We start from the raw sequence: 15,779 nt of genomic DNA on the forward strand, positions 1-15,779 counted from the left end.
TCGGGGTTTATGTTTCAGGTTAAGGGTTTTTCATCATAACTGGGAAACATTACAGATGTAAGCGGGTTTAAGTTATAGATTTTATGGGTGGAATAAGGACAATAGGAAGGTCTTGTTCCTCAAACTTGCATTCTACTTCATTGAAACAGTGCAGCAGGCGAAGGATAGAGATGTCAGCGTGAGAGCAAGGTGAAGGACTAAAATGAAAGAACACCAGAAGCTTGAGGTCATGCTTGCGAACTGAACGAAGGCGTTCTGCAAAATGGCACCCAATCTGCTTTTGGGCTCCACAGTGTGGAGGGCACAGCATTGTGAGTGGTGAATATAGTATACAAAATTGAAAGAAGTAAACAAAATTGCTGCTTCACCTGGAAGGAGTGTTTGGAGCCTTGGACAGTGAGGAGAGAGGAGCTAGAAGGGAAGGTGCTGCATTTCCTGTGCTAGCATAGAATGTGCCGTGGGAAGGAGGGAATGGTCTCTTCAGAATGCTGGAAGGGGAAGATGTGTATGCTGGGAGGGGAAGGTGTGTTTGGTGGTGGCATCTGGCTCCTGTGCCCTCCCTCCCAGGACTATGGTGGGTTTCCCTTGCCCTGACCTTCCATCCCACCAGCCTTCATATTCAAAGGTTAATTTTCTGCCATTTCCACTACTTCCAGCATGATGCCACCACCAAACACGTCTTCTCCTCTCTTCCCATTTCAGCATTCCAAAGGAATCATTCCCTCTTTGATACCCTGGTCTGCTCCTCTATCGCACCAGCACCACCTACCCAACCCACAGTACCTCACTATGCAAGCTGGTGCAGGAAATGTACCATCTGCCCTCACTGTCCAAGGCAGCAAACACACCTTCCAGACAAAGGAATGATTTATGTGTTTTTCTTTCAGTTTACTATACCGTGTATACTGCTCACAATGTGGTTTCCTCCACCATGGGTAGATCAAACATAAATTGCAGAACACCTCTTCATTCAGTCCACAAGCACAACTCCAGGCTTTTGATGATTTGCATTTTTAGTTCTCCATTTTGCTCTTTCCTTGGCTTGCTGCAGTATTCTATCGAAGCTCAACACAAACTTGAGAATCGGCACCGAATCTTTCGATTAGACACTTTACAGCCATTCGGACTTGACATTAAGTTCAACAATTTCAGACTGTAACCACATTTTGTTTCTTTTTCTTTGCGAGTTTTGGTTTTCCTCTTTTTTTTTGCTTTCAGACAGCTGCTCTTGCACATATTTAGTTCTTTGTTTCTTGCCCCATCACCATTATCTTTGGTTCCTTTGGCCTCTTAGCCATTCAATCTCTCCTGTTTTACGTCTTATCATAGACCTTTCTATGGTCCTTGTCCCACATACCCTTTGCTCAAAACCTATTTCATATTTAACCTTTCCCAATTCTGAAGTAAGGTCCTTGACCTAAATTGTTAACTCTCCATACAAGCGGAGTGTTTCCGGAAATTGTAATTGCAAATTTGTTATAGCTGTTTCACATGACATGCTCTTGTATTCATTGAAGTATTTCAGTACTTATTGAGAAAGATTGTTGCCTGTTAACAAATATAATTTTCTTAACAATGTAAAAGTTAATTCATGACACTATTATTTGTGCCAATTAACTGTAATTTTGAAAACTATCAACTATCTAGATTTATTTACTTAATTGCTCCATTATGCTGTTTGGATCCTTAAATCAGGCATTTCAGACCAGTTATTGAAAAGGCTGCAGCCGGTGTGCAACACTGTATTTTAAACTATGTCTAAACTGGACATCTTAAAAACTTTGAAAAGTATATTCCTATCTATGCTAGTGTATATTGTCACCTGCTCTATCTAATTAAAATGAGCCATTTAGCGAGCAGAGTTCTTTGCCCAATTCAACATTATAATTTTAGCATTGAGATTTCCACTTGAAAGATGGCAATCTGAGACCAGGGAGATTTCCTTAGACACCTAACTGTGAGGAACAACATTTTCAAATGGTCTCAGTTGATCCACAGGAAGATAACGAGCTATCTCTAGTCATTCTGATTCAGATTTTTTCTTAATACATTTGACTTACTAGCATGTTTCCCCCGTGGCTGTCCCCTTCTCTAACAAGTATACCATTTTGGATACTGTTTTGTTGGGGGGGGAGAATGTAAAATGGGTGGGGGAATAGCATTACAGGTTAAGGAAAATATTATAGCCGTACTGTGGGAGGACATACAATGAGGCAAAATCGGTAGATCTCAGGAAGAGGAAGGGGGCAGTCACAATCTTGGAGTTTATTACTGACAGCCCCCCCCCCCCCCCCCCCCCCCGCCCCCCCAACTGCCAGCGAGAGATAGAGGAGCTGATAGGTAGAGAGATTTTGGACAGGTGCAAAAGTAACAGGGTTGTTGTGGTAGGGGGTTTTAACTTCCCCTATATTGACTAGGACTCACTTAGTGCCAGGGGCTTGGATGGGGCAGAGTTTGTCAGGTGTATCCAAGAAGGCTTCTATATTCAATATGTAGATAGCCCAACGAGGGAAGGGGGAGTGTTAGACCTGGTATTGGGGAATGAGCCGGGACAGGTGGTTGAGGTTTCAGTAGGGGAACATTTTGGAAGTAGTGACCACATTATTTCGGTAGGTTTTAGGGTACTTTTGAATGGGGATGAGGGTAAGGTTAAGGTGCAAAACTGGGGAACGGCAAATTACGATAACATTAGACAGGAAATTAAGAATTTTGATTGGGTGTGGCTGTTGGAGGGTAAATCAACATTGGGCATGGCTTTCAAGCAATAGGTGATTAGGATTCAGTAAAGCCAAGTTCCTAAGAGAACAAAAGATGAGTAAGGGACGTTTAGGGAGCCTTGGATAACGAGCGATATTGTGAACCTCATCAAAAAGAAAAAGGAGGCGAGACTTGACTTCCGGGCGGCGAGCGAGGAGGTCGCAGGGAGAGGGGCTCCCGCAAGCGGTGGACAGCAGGAGGAACAGCCCCCCCCCCCCCCCCCCCCCCGACAGGCCGGACGGCGGGGGAGCCGAGGAGCCGGGGAGCCGAGGAGCCGAGGAGCCGGGGAGCCGAGGAGCCGGGGAGCCGAGGAGCCGGGGAGCCGAGGAGCCGAGGAGCCGGAGCGGAGGAGCCGAGGAGCCGGGGAGCCGAGGAGCCGAGGAGCCGAGGAGCCGAGGAGCCGGGGCGGAGGAGCCGAGGAGCCGAGGAGCCGGGGAGCCGAGGAGCCGAGGAGCCGGAGCGGAGGAGCCGAGGAGCCGGGGAGCCGAGGAGCCGAGGAGCCGAGGAGCCGGGGCGGAGGAGCCGAGGAGCCGGAGCGGGAGCCGAGGAGCCGGAGCCGAGGAGCCGGAGCGGGAGCGGAGGAGCCGGAGCCGAGGAGCCGGAGCGGCGACAGGGGGGCCCAACAGCAGCAGGTCCATCCCCTCTCCCTCCCCCCCCCCCCCCCCCCCCCCACGCGGGCCAGGAGCGGTGCGGGCGGCGGCCCCCTCTTCTCTCCCCCCCCCCCCATGCGACCCAGGAGCGGTGCGGCGGCGGCGGCGGCGGCCCCTCTTCTCTCCCCCCCCCCCCCCCCACGCGGGCCAGGAGCGGTGCGGCGGCGGCGGCCCCTCTTCTCTTCCCCCCCCCCCCCCCACGCGGGCCAGGAGCGGTGCGGCGGCGGCGGCCCCTCTTCTCTCTCCCCCCCCCCCCCCCCCCCACGCGGGCCAGGAGGGGTGCGGGGGGGGCGGCCCCTCTTCTCCCCCCCCCCCCCCACGCGGGCCAGGAGCGGTGCGGCGGCGGCGGCCCCTCTTCTCTTTCCCCCCCCCCCCCCCCCCCGCCAGCAGCGGGGACCCCCCCCCCCCCCCCCAGCCAGCAGCGGGGACACAACCCCCCCCCCCCCCCCAGCCAGCAGCGGGGACACAACCCCCCCCCCCAGCCAGCAGCGGGGACACAACCCCCCCCCCAGCCAGCAGCGGGGACACAACCCCCCCCCCCCCCCAGCCAGCAGCGGGGACACAACCCCCCCCCCAGCCAGCAGCGGGGACCCCCCCCCCCCCCCAACCAGCAGCGGGGACCCCCCCCCCCCCCCCAACCAGCAGCGACCACCGGCCCACTCGCCCCTCCCCCCCCCCCCCAACTGCTGTGACCACCACGTGGCAAAGACAAAGGGACTCTCTCTCCTGGTTGAGTGGGGAAAAAAGAAAAAAGAGACTTGTATTTCTGTTCTTCCCAAAAGAAAACTGGTAAAGAGAAAAGGGGTAGGGGAAATAAATTTAAAAAAAAATATATATATATATATATATACATATATAGATATATAATAATAAATAAAATAAAAATAGGGTGCGGAAAAGGGGGAAAAGAAGAACAAGGAGAGAAGAAAAGATGAAGGGGAAGGGGGAGAAAAAAGTGCCAGAAAGGAGCCAAGAGAAAGGGGGCACCGGAAGTAGACTGGGCAAAGGGAAAGCCAGCTCGGGCGAACGAGTCAACACGCGAAGCGGCGGGAAGGATGCTTCGCCGCATCCAGAAGAGCTGGACGGGCGGGCAACCTCTCCCCTGGGGTTAGAGGGGGGCGTGAATTGGAAGGAAGCCTTTGCCGAGGTGGTGAGGGAGCAGCTGCAGGCATTCAAGGCAGAGTTAAAAGCAGACGCAGAGGCCGCAGCACAGGCAGCAGCGACCAGGGCCATGTCAGGGGTGCAGCAGGTTCTGACCAGATTGGAGAAGAAAGTGGATGCCCAAGGGAAGATACTGGAAGCCCAAGGGAAGATACTGGAAGCCCAGGGGGCAACCATTAAAGAGCTGGAGAAGGCAGCGACTGACGCGAGCGACCGGGTCATATCCCTGGAGAGGGGAATGGTGAAACTGAGTGCAACACAGGGGAGCCTGAAGGGCAGGGTAGACGACCAGGAGATCAGCTCGAGAAGGCAAAATATCAAGATAGTGGGCCTGCCAGAGGGGATAGAGGGTAGAAATCCCACAACATTCGTGGCTGCGATGCTGGGCTCCTTAGTGGGGCGGGAAACTTTTCCCACCCCACCGGAAATGGACAGAGCTCATCGGTCACTGCGCCCGAAGCCCAAGGAAGGGGAAAAACCGAGAGCAGTTATAGCCAGACTGCACCGGTACCGGGATAGGGAGACAATCCTGCGCTGGGCCAAGGAGAATAGAGCCTGCAATTGGGACGGGCACGCCATCCGAATCTACGAGGATTTTGGAGCGGACATAGCTAAGAGACGGGCGGAGTTCAACAGAGCGAAAGCAGCTCTCTATAAGAACAAAGTACGTTTTGGTATGCTGTACCCAGCAAAACTCTGGGTCACATACCAACACAAGGAATATTTCTTTACAGCCCCTGCCGAGGCGAATAGATTCGTCGAGGAGCACGGGCTGGAAAAACGCCATGGGAAGTAGGGACGAGGGGCCCATGGCAAGGAGACACGTCATGCCGACGGGGGGGTGGGGAGGGGCGAGGCAAAGCCAGCCCCCTCCCCCCTGGCAGAAACACCCAGAACGGAAAACAACCCAATGCCCTAGGGCCCGCTCCAGGTGGGAGGCCAGGCCCCGGCACGAGGGAACGGGAGTACTGGAGAGGGGAGAGGGGAAGCGGGACAGCAACCTCCGAGAGGGGAGCCACCGTGCTAGCAGGAAAGCTAGCGAAGGGGGCGCGCAACAGAGCAGGGCAGCAGCGCACCCCCAACAGGGGGGAAGGCGCCAGGCAGGGGAGGGGGGGGATCACCCATCAAAGGTGGGAGAGCAAATGGGGACAGGAATGGGGGAGAGAGGGGCAATGGAGGGGTACACAGGGGTATCCCCGAAAGGGATAGAGCGGGGGGGGGGGGCACCCGGGGGGCGAGAGACCAGGGAGGGGAAACGCAGGGACGAAGGGACAAAAGAGGCCAGTAAGGGAATAGGGCCACAAAGTGCCACAGACAAGGGCTCGAAACAGGGAACTGCTGCAAGCACCCACCCAGTACGGTCTGTGGGTGAAGGGGCCCCCCGGAGTGCAGGGGACTACCCGCGTGGCGGACACAAAGTGGACGGCCATGGCGGGTGTCCCCGGGACAAGGGGGAACCCCGGAGCGCAGGGACCCGACCGCATGGGGAGAGCAGTGATAGTGGACATCCTGGACGGCCCCCTAACATAGGGAAACCCCAGAGGGCAGGGGCGCGTCCACCGGACAAATATGGTTAACCCCACAGGAGCAAGGGGGCAGAAGCCCCCCACCAGAATAGTCACCTGGAACGTAAGGGGACTTAACGGCCCAGTGAAGAGATCTAGAGTCCTCACCCACCTTAGAAACATGAGGGCCGACATAGTCTTCCTCCAAGAGACGCACTTGAGGGAGCGGGACCAACTGCGGGTAAGAAAGGGCTGGGTGGGACAAACCTATCATTCCTGTTATGGGGCAAGGGCCAGGGGGGTGGCGATCCTGATTGGCAAGAGGACAATGTTTAGGGCGACAAAGACGGTTACGGACCCAGGGGGACGGTATGTCATGGTCAGCGGGGCCCTGGATGGGGCGCCGGTAGTTCTAGTTAACGTGTACGCGCCCAACTGGGACGACACGAGCTTCATCCAAAAGACCATGGCAGAAATCCCGGACATAGCGACGCACCGACTAATCATGGGGGGGGACTTCAACTGTGTACAGGACCCAACGACGGACAGATCAAACCCCAGAACGGGGAAAACCTCAAACATGGCAAGGGAACTCAGCCACTATATGGAGCAGATGGGAGCAGTAGACCCCTGGAGATTCGCCCACCCGGGGGAGAAAGAATTCTCTTTCTTCTCCCCAGTACACAACGTGTACACCAGAATTGACTTCTTTGTGGTGGGGAAAACGGTGCTTCCAGAGATAGACAAGGTGGAATACTCCGCAATTGTGATATCAGACCACGCTCCACACTACATGGATGTGCGGCTAGAGACGGGAAGGGCCCAGCGCCCCAAATGGAGGTTGGACGGTGCCTTACTAGCTGACAAGGCCTTCAGCGAAAGGATAGCGCAGGCCATAGCGGAGTACACTGAGATCAACCAAAACGGGGAGGTCTCACCCTCCACGTTCTGGGAAGCGCTTAAGGCCGTACTAAGAGGGGAAATCATAGCCTACAAAGCGCAAAGAGATAGGGAGGAAAGGGTGGCTAGGCAGAAGCTGGTCGACTCCATACTGGAGGTAGACCATAAATACTCCGAGGCCCCGACTGTAGAACTCCTGGCGGAGAGAAAAGAATTACAAAGGAACTTTGACCTGCTCTCCACCAGGAAAGCAGTACACCAACTCCGCCAGGCACGCGGGGCCCTATACGAACACGGAGACAAAGCCAGCCGCCTGTTGGCCCACCAGCTGAGAAAGCAGGCAGCCAGCAGAGAAATCGCGCAAATCAGAGATACCAGAGGCACGTTGGAAACAGAACCAGAGAAGATTAACAAAACCTTCAAGGCCTTCTACCAAGAGCTGTACACCTCAGAGCCCCCAACGGGGAAGGCTGGGATGAACCGGTTTCTTGACGGACTGAACATACCAGTTGTGGGAGAGGGCAGAAAACGGGATCTGGAAGCACCACTAGCACTGGGAGAGATCATGGACAGCATTAGCTCCATGCAGGCGGGGAAGGCGCCGGGACCGGACGGATTCCCAGCGGACTTCTACAAAAAATTTGCGACAGCGCTGGCCCCGCACATGCGGGAGATGTTCACAGACTCGCTAGCTAGGGGCACGTTGCCACCCACGTTAGCACAGGCCTCAATCTCGCTGATACCTAAGAAAGACAAAGACCCAACGGAATGTGGGTCATACAGACCCATATCTCTGCTGAATGCAGACGCCAAAATACTGGCCAAAATCCTAGCCAAAAGGCTAGAAGACTGTGTACCTGAGGTGGTCACAGAGGACCAGACGGGCTTTGTCAAAGGTAGACAGCTGACCGCGAACATCAGGCGCCTGCTGAACGTGATAATGACCCCCTCCGGGGAGAGAACACAAGAGGTGATCGTCTCCCTGGACGCAGAAAAGGCCTTCGACAGAGTCGAATGGAAATACCTCATAGAGGTACTGGAGCGGTTCGGGCTTGGAACAGGGTTCACCGCTTGGGTAAAGCTCCTGTACAACGCTCCCATGGCGAGTGTACAGACCAACAATACCAACTCCCAATACTTCCAGCTGCACAGGGGCACCAGACAAGGATGCCCACTGTCCCCGCTGCTGTTCGCACTAGCAATCGAACCGCTAGCAATCGCGCTCAGGGCAGCAAAAAATTGGAGGGGGATCCGAAGGGGAGGTAGAGAGCACAGAGTCTCACTCTATGCGGATGATCTGCTCCTCTATATCTCGGACCCACAAAGCAGCATGGACGGAATCATCGCGCTCCTGAAAGAGTTTGGAGCCTTCTCGGGCTACAAACTCAACATGAGCAAAAGTGAGATCTTCCCATTACACCCGCAACGGGGGGGGGGGGGGCAGCACTAAAGGGGCTGCCGTTCAAACAAGCCCGACATAAATTCCGCTACCTGGGGATCCAAATAGCCCATGACTGGAAAGGGATCCACAAATGGAACCTCACCAGCCTGACGGAGGAAGTTAAAAAGGACCTGCAAAGATGGAACACACTCCCGCTCTCCCTCGCGGGGAGAGTTCAGACGATCAAAATGAACGTACTGCCCAGGTTCCTCTTCCTGTTTAGATCCATTCCGATCTACATCCCCAAGGCCTTTTTCAAAGCGCTGGACAAACTCATCATGGCGTTCGTATGGGGGGGTAAAAATGCTAGGATCCCAAAGAAGGTCTTACAAAAAACAAAAACCAGGGGAGGGTTAGCCCTCCCGAATCTACAATTCTACCACTGGGCAGCAACAGCCGAGCGAGTAAGGGGATGGATCCAGGAGCCAGAAGCTGAGTGGGTGCGTGCGGAGGAGGCCTCCTGCATGGGAACCTCCCTCCGGGCCCTCGCCACGGCAGCACTCCCATCCCCACCCAAAAAACACTCCAGCAGCCCAGTGGTGACAGCCACCCTCCAATCCTGGAACCAACTGCGGCAGCAACTTGGCCTGACCAAAATGTCGAACAGGGCTCCCATCTGCAACAACCATAGGTTCAAACCAGCACTGACCGACGCCACCTTCAAAAGGTGGAGACAGGACGGGGGGACACTGACAGTCAGGGACCTATACACGGACGACAGGATCGCAACACTGGACGAACTGACAGAGAAATTTCAGCTAGCTGGGGGGAACGAGCTACGGTACCTGCAGCTCAAAAACTTCCTACGAAAGGAGACAAGGACGTACCCACAACCGCCACGACAGACACTACTGGAAGACCTACTGGACGCAAGTATCCTAGAGAAAGGGAACTGTAGTGACATGTATGACCGACTGGTAGATAGGGACGACACCGTACTGGACGCAACAAGGAGGAAATGGGAGGACGACCTGGGGATGGAGATCGGGTGGGGACTCTGGAGCGAAGCACTGCATAGGGTCAACTCCACCTCCACGTGCGCAAGGCTCAGCCTGACGCAACTAAAAGTGGTACATAGGGCCCACTTAACAAGAACCCGTATGAGTAGGTTCTTCCCGGAGGTGGAAGACAGATGTGAACGGTGCCAAAGAGGCCCGGCCAACCACGCCCACATGTTCTGGTCCTGCCCCAGACTCGTGGAGTACTGGACAGCCTTCTTCGAGGTAATGTCCAAAGTGGTGGGAGTGAGGGTGGAGCCATGCCCGATAGTGGCGGTCTTCGGGGTTTCAGAACAGCCAGATCTATTCCTGGGGAGGAGGGCGGATGCCCTTGCCTTTGCCTCCCTGATCGCCCGCCGTAGAATCCTGTTTGGCTGGCGGTCAGCAGCACCGCCCAGAGCTGCGGACTGGCTGTCCGACCTCTCGGAATCTCTCCAAATGGAGAAAATCAAATTTGCCATCCGAGGGTCGGACGACGGCTTCCACAGAACGTGGGAGCCATTCATGCGACTGTTCCGGGACCTATTTGTGGCCAATGTACAAGAGGAAGAATAGTCGGGGGAAGGTAGCGGGAGGGGGGGGGGGGGCTACAGGTTCGTTACGGGGGTTCGATGGCTAGCTAAGGCCCAAAACCAAGCTAAATAAACATGTTGAGGGGGGGGGGCGCAGTTACTACTACGAAGATGCTTACCTGTAAATATGTGTGTTAATTTTTGCGTGTTTGTTTTTGTTTGTTTTTTTTTTTCTCTCTCCTAACAATTTGTAATTTGTTCAATATAAAATACGAAAACTGAATAAAAACATTTATAAAAAAAAAAAAAAGAAAAAGGAGGCTTTTGTATAGTCCAGAAGGATGGGGACAATTGAAACCCTTGAGGAGTATAAAGAAAATGGGAAAGTAGTTAAGCGAGAATTAGGAGGGCTAGGAGGGGTCATAAGTCCTTGGCAAGTAGGATTAAGGTGAATCCCAAAGCTTTTTATTCATATGTAGGGAAAGGATTCGACCACTTAAGGACAGTGGGGGGAATCTTTGTGTTGAGCCAGAGGAAATGGGTGAGGTACTAAATGAGTACTTTGCATCAGTGTTCACCAAAGAAAAGGACTTTCTGGAAGATGATTCTTGGGTAAGGTGTGTGGATAGTCTGGGGCTGCTGACATCAAAAAGGAGGAGGTATTGGGGGCGCGATTCTCCGCTCCCCACGCGGCGTGGGAGAATCGCGGGAGGGCCCCGCGACAATTTTCGCGCCCCCCGCAATTCTCTCTCCTCTCCTCCCCCCCCCCCCCCCCCCCCCCCCCCCCCCCCCTTGCTGGGAAGAATCGCGGGCCGCCGTTTTTCACGCCGGCCCGCGATTCTCCAACCCTGATGGGCCGAGCGGCCTGCCGTTCGCAACCGTTACACGACGGCGGCAACCACACCTGGTCGCTGCCGTTGTGAAACGGGTGAGATATGCCCGTTTGGGGCTTGTGGGGGGAGTACAGGGGAAAGAGCACCACGACTGTGCTCGGGAGGGGACAGACCCGTGATCGGTGCCAACCGATCGTCGGGCCGGTGTCCAAATCGGATGCACTATTTCCCCTCCGCCGCCCCGCAAGATCAAGCCGCCACATCTTGCGGGGTGGCTGAGGGGAAAGACGGCCACCGCGCATGCGTGGGTTCATGCTGTCAGCGTCATGACGTCAGCTGCGCATGCGCGGGTTGGAATCGGCCAACCTGCGTATGCGCGGCTGACGTCATATAGGCACCTCCGTCGCGTCATTCTCAGCGCGCCGCCTTGACGCCAGCGTCAAGGCCGCGCTGCCGAGAAGAACGGAGCTCCGCTCCTAGCCCCCCGGGTGGGTGTGAATTAGGTGCGGGGAGCGGGCTCCGAGGCCGTCGTGAAAGTCGGAGCGGAACGGAGAATCAGGCCCTGGGTGTTTTAAAAGACATTAAGGTAGATAGGTCTTCTGGCGTGATGGGATTTACCCCAGAATACTGCGAGAAGCAAGGGAGGAAATTGCTGGGGCCTTGACTGACATCTTTGTATCCTCATTAGCTACAGGTGAGATCCCAAAGGACCAGAGAATAGCTAATGTGGTACGACTGTTTAAGAAAGGTAGCAGGCATAATCCAGGAAACTGTAAACTGGTGAGCCTCTCGTCGGTAGTCGGTAAATTATTAGAGAGAATTCTCAGGGACAGGATTTGTAACCATTTGGAAACAAATGGGTTCATCAGCGATAGACAGCATGGTTTTGTGAAGGGGAGGTTGTGCCTCAATAACTTGATCGGATTTTTTGAGGAGGTGACAAAGATGATTGATGAGGGGAGGGCGGTGGATGTTGTTTACATGGACTTCAGTAAACCCTTTAACAAAGTGCCTCATGCAAACTGGTACAAAAGGTGAAGTCACACAGGATCAGAGGTGAGGTGGCAAGATGGATACAGAACTGGCTCGGTCACAGAAGACAGAGGGTAGCAGTAGAAGGGAGTTTTTCTGAATGGAAGGTTGTGACTAGTGGTGTTCCACAGGAATCGGTGCGGAGGCCTCTGTTGTTTGTAGTACACATAAACGATTTGGAGGAAAATGTAGCCGGTCTGATTAGTAAGTTCACGGATGACACCAAGGTTGGTGTAGTGGCAGATAGTGTTGAGGATTGTCAGAGGATACAGCAGGGCAAAGATAGGTTGGAGACTTGGGCAGAGAAATGGCAAATGGAGTTTAATCCGGAGAAATGTGAGGTAATGCATTTTGGTAGGCCTAACAAAGAGAGGAAATCTACGGAAATGCCACACTATAAGGTGGATGTGGAGGCTTTGGAGAGGAGGTTTACCAGGATGTTGCCCGGTCTGAAGGGTGTTAGCTCTGCCGAGAGCCTGAATAGACTCGGACTGTTTTAATTAAAACAACGGAGGTTGAGGGGCGACCTGACACAGGTCTACATAATTATGAGGGGCATAGATAGCATGGATGGGTAGGCACCCTTTCCCAGGGTGGAGGGGTCAGTTACTAGGGGGCATAGGTTTAAGATCTGTGGGGCAAAGTTTAGAGATGTACCAGGCAGGTTTTTTTACACAAGAGTGTGGTGAGTGTCCGGAATGCGTTTCCAGGGGAGGTTGTGGAAGCAGATACAATAATGGCGTTCAAAAGGCATCTCAACAAATACATGGATAAGATGGGTACAGAGGGATACGGCACAAAGAAGCGCTGAAGGTTTTGGCCAAGGGTCGTATCTTGAGTGGGTACAGGCTTGGAGGGCCATAGGGCCTGTTCCTGTGCTGTATTGTTCTTTGTTATTTCTTTACAAAGACAAATACTGTGGATGCTGGAATAAAAATAGAAAATTCTGGAAACTTGTTGAGCATTTTATTTTTTTATTTGCTTTTTCTGTTGCTGTGTACAAATAAAACACTGCAAAGATAATCCTGTTTTCCTTTTGCACTATTACAAACATACAAAAAGATTAGAAAAATAAACCCAGCAGATCTATCCAGCCTGCACTGTACAATAGTGATGCCTTGTACACGTTATGTAGCCCTTGGGTGAAATGGAAAATCCAGGTCAAAAATCTACAGTTGAAAACAAAAATTGACAAAAAACATCAATGACATCGTCTGTGATTGAATAGTTGAATAGGATTTACAACAATATTATGCAACTTGATCAGGTACATTTAAAGGTTGCTGGCTAATTAACATGTTTTACCTGTTTGAACTACTGTATTGTAAAGTAAATTCGTGAAATTGGAGCACGAATAATTACATTTTTTAAAAATGCAATGAATAATTTTTAAATTAATTCTTGGAAAGCAAGCATAGCTGGCAAGACCAGCATTCATCGTCTTAAGAAGGTGATGGTGAACCGCCACAGTCCAAGTGGTGTGCACCCATTGTTTCATTTGATACAACTGAGTGGATTGTTAGACCATTTAGAGGGTAGTCAAGAGTCCAGCACGTTGCTGTGGATTTGGAGTCACATATAGGTTAGACCAGGTGAACACTCTTAATTCCCTTCACTGAAGGATATTACTAGACCAATTTTATTATGACGATGTGGTCACTTCAGCTTCAAATTATTCAATAATTTTAATTAATTGAATTTAAATTTCCCTAGATCCCGTGGTGGATTTTGAACTCATGTCTCCAGCACATTAGTCTTGGGCCTCTGGATTACTAATCCAGTCACATACCTGCTTATGGCTAAAGCAGTAGTAACCTCAAACATGCATCTACATGTGTGTAGCAACTAACGGTTCTGCAATTTAACTGATTACGAAGGAGCCTGGTTGGGTTTGTGGGGAAGAGGGTAGGAGAAAAGGGGTTGGACTCAGCCTCAGTGGCCTTTAGAATTCGAGAAGGAAAATGAGACAGGGTTCTTGCTCTGATTTCTGTACAGTGAATCCTGTTAATAGATGTGTGGGGCAATAGCGGGTGGCATGTTGATGATATCACTGAACTAGTAATCTAGAGGCCCAGGTCTTGGGCACTTGGGTTAGAATCTCACTCTAGCAGATAGTGGAATTTAATTTCAATAAATACAAATCTGGCCCCAGTAATGATGACCATGAGACTATCATCCATTGTTGTAAAAGTCCATTTACACTAATTCACTAAGGATTGACTAATTGCCTTCAAAGAAGAATATCTGCCATACTTACCAGGTCTGGCCTAGACTGACTCCAGACCCACAGCAATGTGGTTGACTTGTTACTGCCCTCTGAAATTGCAATAACAAGCCATGCATTTCAAGGGCGATTAGGGATAACCTCACCCACATGCCATGAAAGAATAAAAAGAAACTTGGCAGTGAAATGCCCTCCCGTCGAATAGCAAACCGGCACTTGCTGTCTAAGTTTGTACGTGAAAGATGACTGCTTAGGTGAGGTGCCTGGCCAACTGCCATCAGGGGAAGGCGAGAGCATTAATAGGGGACAAGCTGTTACAGATGCTAATAACTTGGGAAGTAGGAATCTGCTTTTGGCCAATATTGAAATTCAGAATGTATATGAAGATTTCTTTGTAAACCATCCACAGATCTTTCAAATGGTACCAGAAACTGGCACAATTCACCCAAATCTATCGCTGAATTCTGCACAGAAAAAGAGTTTTGAGTGTAAGCCTCCCTTATGTAGCCAGAGGCCTTTAATGTTATTTCCAGCAAATTCAAATGAAAATGGTAAGTACCTGCAATCTGTGCTGTAAAGTAATTGGTAATTAATTATTGTTATTTTATCTTGATTCATAATACACCCAGTTATTTTACTTAATCTGTACTCTGCACCCATTTGCGATATCTGCCAGTTTGAATATACACAAATTCAGTTACTTGTTCATATAGTTTATTAATTTAACATTCTGAACTCATCTCTGTTTATAACTGGTATTTTGAAGCTGTTACAAAATTAAATACAGCAGAGTGAATAGCTACAATATTAGAGTTAAGAGGCTATGAATTTATTTGATGACATTTTCGGAGTTTAAAAATGTCTGGTTGTTCAGTGGTTATTTCAACTGGTATAAAACTATTTTTGATTACAGTTACAGTCCCGTTTTTTCCCCGAATACAGTTCCATAATTTACTTTGCTGCCCATATATATGAATTGCAAGAAATTGCTTACTGAAGATTATGTGGGATGCCTACCACGCACATTTCAATATCACTGTCTGAAAATTTTGTAGCTCAAGGTTCTTTAAATTCTTACAGCCATCATTTTCCTTATATCTTGGTGTCAATATAGACAGTATAATGTGCATCTGACTTGAAGATGTTGTAAGTCTTTAATCCCACAGAAATATAGGATTTCTACTCCTCCTCTTCCTGCCCCCATCACCCAAAGCGATCAGTCAGAATGTATGGGTGTGATTTAACGGAAAGGTGTCATTTGTGGCAGGTTTTGCTAGGAGTTACAAGTTACCCACAGCTATCGAACAACACTGAATCACTTTTTTGGACCCTGGGGAGTTTCTCACTGGTTTAGCCCACACTTAGGCCGCTATCTACTGGCTGTTCATGCCAGCGGGATAGTCCGGTTCAATGCCAGCGCATGGGTTTTCCGGCGACGAGGGGTGCAATCACTGGGAAATCCCATTGACAATGGTGGGTTGGAATCCTGCTGACGTCTGCCTCCGCCGCCGAAACACACAGTGGGTTGGTTGGTAAATCCCGCACTTAGAATTTTTTTCATCACTGCGGAGCTGAACTCCGAAATCGGGCCACCATTTTGAAAGGGTACCCCAATCTCTAAGTGAACTTTTGGGTCCCCAACATACCCCACCCATGGGCAATGTCACCCCCCACACACATGGGCATTACCCCACGCACCCCAAGTGAGGACACCCCGCTATGGGGTCCTTGGGGCATCCCCTTCAGGCCCCCACACCCCTGACAAC

General features: G+C 51.5%; 1 protein-coding gene across 4 annotated transcripts in view; it reads left to right on the forward strand.

Moving 5' to 3' along the window:
- LOC119965284 (rho GTPase-activating protein 26-like) overlaps window positions 1–15,779 on the forward strand; it is a 243,658-nt gene that overhangs the window by 167,422 nt on the left and 60,457 nt on the right. For all 4 annotated transcript variants that reach the window (XM_038795809.1, XM_038795807.1, XM_038795810.1 and 1 more), the window contains exon 19: window positions 14,423–14,564. In XM_038795809.1, the coding sequence (XP_038651737.1) occupies window positions 14,423–14,564 (142 nt within the window). The remainder of the gene's footprint in view (window positions 1–14,422; window positions 14,565–15,779) is intronic.

This window comes from Scyliorhinus canicula, chromosome 4 (assembly GCF_902713615.1).
Source record: "Scyliorhinus canicula chromosome 4, sScyCan1.1, whole genome shotgun sequence".
Lineage (NCBI taxonomy): Eukaryota > Metazoa > Chordata > Chondrichthyes > Carcharhiniformes > Scyliorhinidae > Scyliorhinus > Scyliorhinus canicula.